The following is a 12,025-nucleotide window of genomic DNA, read 5'->3' as shown; positions in this document are numbered from 1 at the left end:
TACTTAGGAATATGCCTGAGCCATTGGCCAGGCAGTGTTGTAATTAATCTAGTTTTTGTGTGATTATTCATGTCTGGGTGTCTGGGAAATGAAAGTGCAGTCTCTCTTTACAAATCCTTAACTTTCCTTATCTGGGATTAGCACCCATAGCTTTTCTTCTGTTGCTTTACAAACAGCTTTTTCCTGTGGTTTGAAGTAGCTGGGCGTCTGAAACCTTATTGTGTTCTTTGTAGACCGGCATTCTTCGGACCAACTGTGTGGACTGTTTAGATCGCACCAACACAGCGCAGTTCATGGTGGGCAAATGTGCTCTGGCTTACCAGCTGTACTCCTTAGGACTGATTGACAAGCCGAACCTACAGTTTGATACGGATGCAGTGAGGTAATCCTTTTTGCTACCATTTGAACGTCAGCAGTGACAAGAAGCAGAGTTGACTCACAAGGATTTTTATAAACTCATATCTACTTTTAGCTTCTCAAAGATTTATTTCTAGTTGGCAGTATTCAAGTTAGTTCTCTATTTCTATTAAATGTTGCTATATTATTGCCATTGGGTCTTGTTTGTTTGCTTGCATGATCATTAAGCATTATGATACATTTAAATTTAGGTAAATCTAAAGTACTTAGAAAAACTAGCAGGTTAAACAAAAACCCAAATGGCAATGATTTTAGTACCAGTTCCACAAATGTTTTGAACTAAAGATACAAAGTGTGCAAGATAGATTCTTCATTAAGGATTACTGTTTCTTCATTGTTCGTCAACTCTGAAATCAGAAAGTATATGGCTTACATGTCTGCTATGACTAGGATGTTCATGTCACCCTTAAGTGCACATGTTAAAATCCTCACCCCCAAAGCAATGCTATTAGGAGATGGGATCTTTGCGACAGCTTAGATCTGTGGGCAGAACCCTTATCGTGGATTAGTGGAGTATTAATAATGATGTTTATTAGTCTCTTAGACTAATTAGTTAATTAATTAACTATTTGTTTATTAGACTAATAAAAAGGAAAGTTTATTAGTCTCCTCCTCATGTGAGGTCAAAGCAAGAAGGCACCACTCATGAAGGAAATGGCCTTTGCTAGGCAGTGAATCTGCTGATGCCTTTATCTTAGATGCTGCAGCCTCTGGGACTATGAGAAGTGAATATTGTCTATAAGTCACCTTGAGAGCAAGGTACTGTCTATAACAAGACCACACACACACACACACACGTACACATTTAACAATTCAGAAGGACCAAAATGGTGTCATGGAAGTGAATTAATCTGGCAGACCGTGGTGTGCAGGAATCTGTCTAATATGGTTAGAAACAGCTCGGTTCAGCTTTAGTAAGTTAGATTTTTGGTGCCTTGTTTTCTCGTTAAGAGTTTGTGTGCCCTTAGCATTGGATTGCTATAAAACACCGTGTGCTTTACATTTGCACTTATTTTCAAAATGTTAAAGAGCCCACTTGAAAGATTCAGAAGAGTTCTTTGGTAAAAGACTCTTTTTCCGGGTCTGACCTGGTGAATGACTTGTACAATCATTTAGGTTAATTTTTTCCCCTATAATGGGGACTTAAAGGCGTTGCACATGCTAAGCCAGTTCTCTACCACTGAGCTCCACCCAGTCCCTCTCTGCAGTTACCATTCTGGGACAAGGTCTCACTAGCTTTCTCAGCCCAGGCAGTCCTGCCTCAGCCTCCTTGGAAGCTGGGATTATAGACTGGATCACCAGAGCAGGTGACAAGATTGTATAATGTGAGTCTTCCTTCCGTGCAGGCTATTCGAGGAACTCTATGAAGATCACGGAGACACCCTGTCCCTGCAGTATGGAGGCTCTCAGCTTGTCCACCGGGTAAAAACCTACAGAAAGATCGCACCGTGGACCCAGCACTCCAAAGACATTATGCAGACTCTGTCCCGATACTACAGCAACGCCTTTTCAGGTAACTCAGGCAGCAACATCTCTACGGCTCAGATTTTAGGCGTGTTTGTCTTCTTGTACACACTCTTTTCCTTTATCTATTCATTTAAATAAGGATTATATTTATAAATTTAAATAAGATAGAATTTGTGATTTAGAAGGTCCTCTATTTGTTCAATAGATGAATGAATAAATATTAAAGCCTTTTTGAGCCTGGGTCTCATGTGCCCCAGGCTGGCCCAGACTTGCTGACTGGCAGAGGATGACCTTGCACCTTTGATCTTCCAGATTGTTGGATGGGGTGACAGGGGACCTTGCTACGCCAGACTTACGTGGCTCTGGGGATTAAACACAAGGGTTTGTGCATGCTAGGCACACACCAGGCAAGCGCTCTGCCGACAGAGTTACTGTCCCCAAAGCTGGTACTTTAAAACAGCACGCTGCTGCATTCTGCCCCTTGTAGTCGCCAATCTTATGTGACAGAACGGGGGTGGAGTTCTTGCCATGTTTGTGTCTTTCTCCTTCAGTATTTCTAAATGTCGAAATTTGGAAGTATTGAATATTTTTTTCAAATGGGTTAACATCTTGATAGTTGTTTATAAATGTGTTACTCAGAAGTGTCAACTAGAACAATGACAAGCCATACTTTCAGGACCTACAAGTATTAAATCAAACAGGTTATTCCCGTGTCCTCTCCCTCTCTCCATTCTGGTGCCAATGTCAGTATACATAAGGTGTATCACACACGGAAGTGATTGTGAGGCAGATTCCTATATGCAGAATTCATCCAGGAGGAGCCCAACGGTTGGTCCTACGAGTCCTCCTACGGGGAGTGGCAGAGTTGTTCTTTGGAACAGACTGCTCCTGCCTGCTTCCCGTCTCTCCCTCCCCGTCTTCACCTCAAGTGAAGTGAGAGGATGGCTTCCACAGGCTCTAGGTGAGCCTGCTGTGGCAGCCTGCATTTGGAAAGATCCCATGTGTTCACCATGCTGGCTGTGCAGCAGATCTCCCGGAGAGGGACGGCCGAGGAGGGTGCTGTATGGTGAGAACTCTCTCACACAGGGAGTAAACCTTACAGAACTCAAGGTTTTGATGCTAACCAGATGTAGCCTTCTTGAAAGAAGCTGTGAGCATTGAGTTGGTCTGTGCCCTAGCCAGTGAGCATCCCTCACCGAGTACCAAGTGGCCCTAACAGCCCAGGACTAGGAGGTAGAAGTAGAAACCTTCTCTTACCTGAAGAGACGCATGTGCTCATACCAAGGGAGCTGCATGGGAGTCCCGAGTGATAGGAGCCTCAGAAACGTGCATGAGAGTCAACATTTACTTTCAATGTTTACAAACCTTGTAGTGAGCGGAACTGCATCAGCTATGACTCTCTTGTGTGTAACGTAAAACAGCACATGATCTCTTCGACAGTGTGTGTAGGTCATTGGTCCAAGCACTGACGGGGGGGGGGGGTAAGGAGGGGTGGAGAAGGGTGTGCTCCCCAGAGTTCAAAGGTTGCGGTTAGGGTACCTCTCAGGCTGTCTCATCTGAAGTCCTCGCTAGGGAAGCAGCTGCCTTCCAAGCTCATGTAATGTTGGCATCATCCAGTACTGTGGCCCAGGATCACTTGCAGCTTCACAAGTGGCAAATGAGAGAGCCTGTCAGTGAGGCCGCCCGCAGACAGTCTCCCATAGGTCACATGATCGTGAGATTGCCATCCTACCGCGTGGCAGAGCCCACTGATCAGCCATAGCATCAAACAGCAGACACTGACTGCCTCCCGGTTGTGCAGTCTAGCTGCCAGTGGGCAGTTCCTGCCGATGTCCCCCATGAGACTCTTCCCTTGCTGCCAGTGGGCAGTTCCTCCCGAGATCAACGCCCCCCCCCCCGCCCCGTGAGACTCTTCCCTTGCTGCCAGTGGGCAGTTCCTGCCGAGATCCCCCATGAGACTCTAACCTTGCTTCGTTGTGCGGGCGGCTGGCAATCCACGGTGTTTGTCGACTAGCAGCAGCAATGGTGCCTCCATCATCACACACCTTACTTCTTGTGTCGAGGTCAGCCTTCACGATGTTCTCTTCGGCATCTCCTTTTCCTTTTATTGGAAGGACACTAGCCTCACTGAATCAAGAGCCTGCTGTACTCCCAAACGAGGACATCTTAATTAGATTATGTTTGCAAAGATCTCATTTCTGTGTTTGATCGCGTTCCCGTGTGGAGACACAGTACATAAAAGTGGTGTGGAGGATAGACGGGTGCGATGGGAAGCCTTGCCAGCAGATACAGATGCCTCTGGTGCATCACCGTGCTGGAGGGTTAGAACTGCCCTTCAGTGCCTACTCTTCTGCCCCTCTTCTGCTGTTACTGCCCTGCAGCAATGACCGAGATTGACCCTTCAGGACCATGGCTGCTCATAGGAGTAGAAAACAGAAATGAATGTGCAGTTATGTAGATGATTTGAAGAGAAAGGTATGGTTAAAAATGTAGCGATGATACAGAGATCAGGATGTACAGTTTCAAAGGTACAGCAAAATTATGTAAATTTAAAAATGAGCTGTTATGAAAGGCATTATGAATAATGTGGCTGAAACAGACATCTTTATTTTAAGAAGCATGGTGTCATTGGGGTGTACACCTTATTTTGTCATTTGATTATTATATAATGATGAACATATAGAACAATTTTCTTCTGAGTATTAAAGACCACTTTGCCACACTTAATCAGTATTGTTATGTGATGCCTATGGTCTGAGCCGGAAGATACTTAGGATTAAGAAACTAAATTAATAAAATTAAGTGGTTGGGAATTTTACCCTTAGTTTGTACAGACAGATGTTTGCTGTGTAAGCAACTCTTCAGACCCCTTGTTGGACCCATTTTTAAGTGGGGGGAGGGGAAGAGGGGCGGGAGGAGGGGGAGGGAAATGGGAGGCTGGGAGGAGGCGGAAATTCTTTTTTTCAATAAAAAATAAAAATAACTATTTTTAAAGCTAAACACTTGTTCAAGTGTGTAGTCGCAGCTGCCTAGGAGGCTGAGGTGGAAAGATACTTCGAACCTATGAGTTTGAAGGCAGCCTAGGCAACAGAGAATGATCTGTTTCAAAGTACACAATGCACATGCACCCCCACACATGCACACGTATGCATGCACACACACAGACACACATGCACTCGAGTGCATGTGTGCATGCACACACACCTACAAATGCATTCACTTGAGTGCATGTGTGCATGCGTACACACAGACACGCATGCAGCAGTTCTTGAGGCTTCACAAGTCCTTTGCTCAGGGCTCTGTCTCTAGGAGCATCTGTTGACGATGCCACACTGCAGAAGCAGTTATCTAGGCTCTCCTCTTGGATGCTAGGAAGAACTTTGCATCCCCTGTGAAACCATTCCTTTTTTAACATTTAAATTTTGCTAAGCTTGCATTTTTTTACTTAAGCATCTTGATTTTAAACCTTATTATAAGAAAAAAAATAGACTTTCTGCTAGAGTTAATAGAACACACACAAACACACACCATGCATATGTATAATTTAAATGTAGTGAGTGCTAGAAGTGGAACTTGTCCTCTTCAGACAGATTTCAAAAAATTAAATGCAAGCTCGCAAAGTGAAGACTCATGCACGGGGAGAGAGGCGAGTACGAAGGCGACACTGAGCTGATGTCCCCAGCGCCAGGCGGTGCTCTGCGGGAGGGGCATACAAGGGACATGCAAGGGAATGTGCAGAGAACATTGTCACCTATCACAAATAGGGAGATGGCCGGCTGAGGTCCTACTCAGGGCCACAGATTTTAGTAAGAAATTCCTGTTCGGCTGTAGTAGAAAAAACAGTTGCAGAAATGTCTTCACAGTGTTTAGAATGTGACTGATGGTTAGGAAAGACAAGTCTCTTCATGCCCCGACAGCCAGAGCAGTGGAACATGACAGGCAGAGAGGTCTAAGTTGTTACAGAGCACAGGGCAGACAACTCGACAGCCTTAGGACACCCCCTACCTAGTCTGTCCATTCTGCAGTTCTCTGGGATGCCTGCCCCATGCCTGTCTTCTCCTCTGTAACCCTCAGCCTCAGCTGCTGACTTTGACTCCCACTTCCCTGAGCAAATCACATTGTCAAGGGGAGCTTCCTGACTCTGCCTTACATTGCTGTCTAAACAGGTATGGGCCCCATCGACTCATGTGTTTGAATGCCCGTAGGGATTGGCACTCTTCAGAGGTGTGGCCCTGTTGGAATAGATGTGGCCTTGTGTCACTGTGGGGGTGGTCTTTGAGGTCTCCCAAGCTCAGGTCTCGCCAGTGTGACGCAGCCTCCTGCTGCTTGTGGATCAAGATGTAGAACTTTCAGCTACATCTCCAGCGCCAAGGTTCCTGAATGCCACCATTTCCCTCCATGAAAATATTGGACTAAGCTTCTAAACTGTAAGCCAGGCCCGATGAAATGTTTTCCTTTATTTATAAGCGTTGCAGTGGTCATGGTGTCTCTTCACAGCAGTAGAAACCCCAGCGAAGACAATTGTGTTTCAGTTCTTAGAGCGCCCCTGCCCAAATCTAAGCCAGGCCTTTTGCTGTGTTCTGAGTTGCAACCCGCTCTTGCTTTCCCTTATAATAATGCACCCTATGCTGCGTACAGTTTCTTTCTCTTCTCTATGTCACTCCCACTAACAAAAGCACACGGGTGTTTTCCATCCAGCCCTCCACCGCTCTCTAATCCCACATCCTCCTGCGGTAGCCCTAGTTCTCTGCCCACCTGAGCAGACTCTTTTGGACCTGCTCTGTCGGGTATCTACCCAGCTTCGATGCTGGAACTCCTTCAGGATTGCCAGCTGTCTCCGTGTTGCCACGGTCACTGGTTACATCTCTGTCTCCCTCGTAAGCATTCAATTTGGGTCTGAGCTGACACTGTGTTTCCCGTAATCCCTGTACTATCTCTCCCAGACTTTCTGCTGATGCCGCTCCGTTTCTCAGTCTTTTTCATTCTGTCTGCTCTTTCTGCACTTTTACGCTCAGGGCATCCTCATGCATTTGACAATCAGACTCATCCAGATGTATTCAACTTTCCTGTTGAATGCTGTATTCCTTTTCCATAGTGACTAACCAAAGCATTACTCAACCCGTGTTCTCTCCTGAAAAGGCTGAAATAAAAATAAAGTCAGCATGTCAGTTCACCTGGGATGTTACCTAGAGGCTTCCTGGCTCTTTCTGGTTGATGGGATTGCAGTCCAGTGCTCTCATGGCTGCTGGCTCTGAGCCTAGAGGTTTCCATTGGCTTGTGACTGGTTCAGTCTGATAGCCCTCACTGATCCGCTGAACTCGTTTGGTGCTTTAAATCTCCATACCATCTCCTCTGCCTTCCTCTTCTGCCTTTAAAGGATTCATATGGTTACAGATAATCCGGAATAATTCCCCTGTTGTCTTGAAGTAGTTACTAGTCAATTATATTTGCAAAATGCCTTTTTACAGTGCAGTGTGAAATATTCGTGGGTATGACAATAGGGAACAGAGGAGTTCTGTCCAGATTATTCTCTTCCTACCATATATTGCTACTGAGTCTCCATGTCACGGTGCTTGATGAGACATGCTGTTATCACAGCACTTGGGATGCTGAGGCAGAATGATCTTGAGTTTAGGGTCAGTCTGGGCTGCACAGCAAGTTCAAAGTCAGCTTAAGCTTCATAGTGAGCTGGAGATTTGATTTAGTCGTAGAGCACTTGTCCAGCATGTGTAAGGCCCTGGATTTGACTCTCTCTCTTCTCTCTCTCTCTCTCTCTCTCTCTCTCTCTCTCTCTCTCCCTCTCCCTCTCCCTCTCCCTCTCCCTCCTTCCCTCCCTCCCTCCCTCCCTCCCTCTCTCTCTCCTCAATCTTACTATTTCTGAGACAGAAACTTTTAATTATCTTTAACCTGTTTCTCTACTTATTTTTTCCACCTCAAACCTGCCATTTAATTCAGAAACATAAGAATCACCCTCGAGTCCTTGAGTTCCCTTATCAGCCATCCTGACCCAGAGTCCCCTGTGTGAACAAATCTTGTCAATGCTTCCTCCAAAATGCACATCAAATCCTTCCCTCCTCCATTCTCCCCTCCCCTCCTTCCACAGTGTTGGGGGCCAAAACCAGACAAGTACTTCGCCACTGAACTGCACTCCAGCCCTCTCCCCAGCAGACCTTATGTGACTGCGCTCTCAACAGCTGCCCTGGCTCCTGACTTGTCTCTAAGACTCCTCTCTCAGCCTCATCACAGCTAGCTTGATGGATGTTTTTAAAAGTTAAATCAGATCTCACCACTCCCCTCTTTAAAACAAACGAACAACAAAACCACCTCTTCCAGGGATTTCCATTACATTTAAAATCAAATTTCTCCCATGACCTGGACTGTGGCTCCATCTGCCCGTGGTCCTGGGCTCTTTCCACTGCCACCACTCTGCATCCTTCCTGTTCTGGTTTTGCTCAGCTTGTTTGCCCTTAAGGCCTCTGCAGTTCTCAGTTCTGCCTGGGCAGGGCCTAGGCCTCTGGGGTCTGTGGACCACATCCGTCATATCCTTACAGTTGGCTTGTTAGCCTCCGGCCTTTTCCTTAACTGCCCAATCCCTGCCCCTGTCTCCTATCACTGGCATATTCTACACTGAATTTACATCTTCTGAAAATACCTTTCCCTCATGCACACACACACATACACACATACACACACACACACACGTACACATACATATACACACATGTACACAGAGACACACAGACACACATAGATGCACACACATAGACACACACACTGACACACACATACACATAGACACACATGGATGCACAGAGACACACATACACACAGAGACACACAGACACACACACACACACACACACACACACAATTTCTTACTAAATTACACAACTCTAGCAGCCAACTTCTTGTTAGTCTTGTATCTCCAGTAAAGGACACAGAAGGTTCTTGAATGAATTCTTCCTTTTCAATTATTAAAGTCATATGTGTTAATTTTGGAAAGTACAAAGTATCTCACAAATAAACCATGACCTCACCTGCAGATATAGCCACTTGTTCATGGTTAGGCAAACACGATTGCTCTGCTTTTATTATGCATGTGATTTATAATCTGCTCTTGCCCTTTGAGACAATGTGAATAACCTTGGTGGCATTAACTACTCTTCTGCAGTGTGATTGTTTAGTAACTGCTTTATCCTTTGTAAGTGTTAAAATTTAGTTAGTGTGCATCAGAGATCTTCCTGAGCAAATGTCTTTGAACAGCGTCGTTTCCTTGTCTCCTGACTGCACTTATGTAGGATGTAAAAGCCTATTTCCTGGGTCAGAGGGTAGACATGTCTTTCATGGCCGTAATGTACTAGTCTCATCAGTGTGACAATATACGTCACCTAAATCAAGAGGAGGAGGACTGGTTTTAGTCCACATTTTTGTAGAGTTTGTCCATCATTGGCCTTGGGTACTTGGGCTGAGTGTCACTGTGGCAAGCCCTGAATTGCTGAAGGAGATTTCCCACCTAAGCAGAGAGGAGTGCGGCTCTGGAGAGGCCAGGCAGGACAGTTCCCAAGGCCATGCGCCCCCAACCCTCGCCCAGAGACCTCCTCCAGCCACACAGGCCCACCTCCTGTTTTCACCACCACTAGTAATGCCCCAGTCCCTGGAAGACACTCACAGACACACTGATATGCTTCGCTGATCCAGGAGCCTCTGGGGACGGTCAAGCCAGTGATCAAGGCTGCCTATGGCACAGGCACAGTTGCAGATTCCTTCCGAAAAGATCAATCAGCTAATGTGCCTTTCTCCAAAGCCTGAGAGCACTCGGCTGAAAGCCTTTAGTAGACATGGGTCAGTCAGCGCTTTTCTGATAAATAGCAGAGTTGGGTTTTTGCACGTCCGTTGGTCCAGCATTGTTTGTGCTTGTGTCTTCTGGGTGTTGATCTGTGTCATTCTCACATCTCAGTCGTATCTGTCTCATTAAGTGGTACCAGGTGGGAATCGATTCCATTCTTCCTTCTCCCAACAGTTGGAAAGTATTATGTATTGAGCAGTAGTTCCTTCTTTTGCTGATAAGACACTACATCACCACAAACTTAGTATTATTATTATAACAAATAATTTAGTTCCACAATGTTTTAGACAATTAAAAATATTATATTCAGTCCGGTGCTATTTCAATATAATTAGTAATAGAACTGGTTAGTATAATCGCTTAAATAGCATTTGAAGGATTTCTAGGGATTTCTGGTTTTTACGCCTAATTGAGAATACAAGCAGGTTCCCATTGCCCACATGCTAGCTGCACTGCAGAGGACCAGCCTCTGTTGAGCACTCGATCATACCCAAAGTGCTGCCATCTTGCAGGAAAAGACTAGTTTATTTTGTAGTTGAAAGTGTTCAGCTAGACCAGGCATGGTGGCTCATGCCCTTAATCCCAGCACTTGGGAGACGGAGGCAGACAGATCTCTGAGGTTGAGGCCAGCCTGGTCTATAAAACTAGTTCTAGGATAGCCAAGACTACACAGAAAAACCCTGTCTCAAAAACCAGTGGGATAGGGGAGGAGGCTTGGGCTGGAGAAATGGCTCAGTGGCTAAGAACTCTTCAGAGTTCAATTCCAGCACCCAGATGGCATTGTACAACCATCTATAGCTGTAGCCCAGATAGCACTGTACAACGTCTATAGCTGTAGCCCAGATGGCAGTGTACAACCGTCTGTAGCTGTAGCCCAGATGGCAGTGTACAATGGCTATAGCTGTATCCCATATGGCAGTGTACAACCGTCTATAGCTGTAGCCCAGATGGCAGTGTACAACCGTCTGTAGCTGTAGCCCAGATGGCAGTGTACAACCGTCTGTAGCTGTAGCCCAGATGGCAGTGTACAACCGTCTGTAGCTGTAGCCCAGATGGCAGTGTACAACCGTCTGTAGCTGTAGCCCAGATGGCAGTGTACAACCGTCTATAGCTGTATCCCAGATGGCAGTGTACAACCGTCTGTAGCTGTAGCCCAGATGGCAGTGTACAACCGTCTGTAGCTGTAGCCCAGATGGCAGTGTACAACCGTCTGTAGCTGTAGCCCAGATGGCAGTGTACAACCGTCTGTAGCTGTAGCCCAGATGGCAGTGTACAACCGTCTGTAGCTGTAGCCCAGATGGCAGTGTACAATGGCTATAGCTGTATCCCATATGGCAGTGTACAACCATCTATAGTTGTAGCCAGATGGCAGTGTACAACTGTCTATAGCTGTAGTCCTTGTGGCATTGTACACCCGTCTATAGCTGTAGCCCAGATGTTAGTGTACAACCGTCTGTAGCTGTAGCCCAGATGGTAGTGTACAATCATCTGTAGCTGTAGTCTCATGGGATCTGATGCCCTCCTCTGATTTGCAGGTGTGAAAACAAAACATCCACAAACATAAAGTAAATATGTGTTAAAAAAAGAAGTATCCAACCAATATTCAGGCTTTTTAGGGTGGCCTTCTAGCCCAAGCTTAGGGGACTGTGCCACCATAGAGAGACTTCCTGTTGTACCAGCAGCAGTGGCTTCAATAACTCTTTCTCTGTGTTTGCCATGCTTGTTAAAATTTTAAGGAAGATGCTGTTATATTTAAAAGGTGAAAGAAATTCTTTGAAAGCATGGCTGAAAATGGAAAGTTGCTTCAGATAGTAGTGAGATATTCTGGAGTACTGTATGAAATGAGTTATCAAGTGACCTCAAGTCTCTTCAAGAAGCATAGAGGATAATTTACTCTGAGAGCAGGATGTTTACTTTGGTGCTGTGTAAAGAGATAAAAATTGGGGTTGTGATGTCTGTGTCATCTACTATGCATTTTCTCTCAGCCAGTAGAAGAAAAGGCCCAAAGATACTCAGCATATAAGCACATTCCTTTTATTTATTACATTTAGCCTGAAAGGCAAGTGCTGTTTTAATAGAATGCTTCCTGTCAAAATACTAATAATAGGCATACATATCTGATATTTCATTTGCTTTTGCTAAAATGTCAAGGTAACCCAGTACTAATTTCAGATGTATGCGTTTGCTGTAGCTGCGGGAAGCAAACACATTTGATGTTATCAGTCCCACAGCAGGCGTTTCTCCTGTGCGTCCATCTTCATCCTCCACTCTTTCAGAAGGAGGTCGTTCTGTCTG

The 12,025-nt window shown here is 45.5% G+C and overlaps 1 protein-coding gene across 1 annotated transcript in view; it reads left to right on the top strand.

Moving 5' to 3' along the window:
* The window catches only part of Fig4 (FIG4 phosphoinositide 5-phosphatase), a 109,549-nt gene that overhangs the window by 50,371 nt on the left and 47,153 nt on the right, over nt 1–12,025 (top strand). The window contains exons 14-15 of the mRNA XM_041653675.1: nt 234–382; nt 1,764–1,930. Of these exons, the coding sequence (XP_041509609.1) occupies nt 234–382; nt 1,764–1,930 (316 nt within the window). The remainder of the gene's footprint in view (nt 1–233; nt 383–1,763; nt 1,931–12,025) is intronic.

The sequence above is a fragment of the Microtus oregoni genome, unplaced genomic scaffold, assembly GCF_018167655.1.
Source record: "Microtus oregoni isolate MIOR12 unplaced genomic scaffold, Mior012 000006F_ref0000085, whole genome shotgun sequence".
NCBI lineage: Eukaryota > Metazoa > Chordata > Mammalia > Rodentia > Cricetidae > Microtus > Microtus oregoni.
The sequence above is the reverse complement of the archived record's forward strand: the minus strand, read 5'-3'. Positions and strand labels throughout refer to the sequence as shown.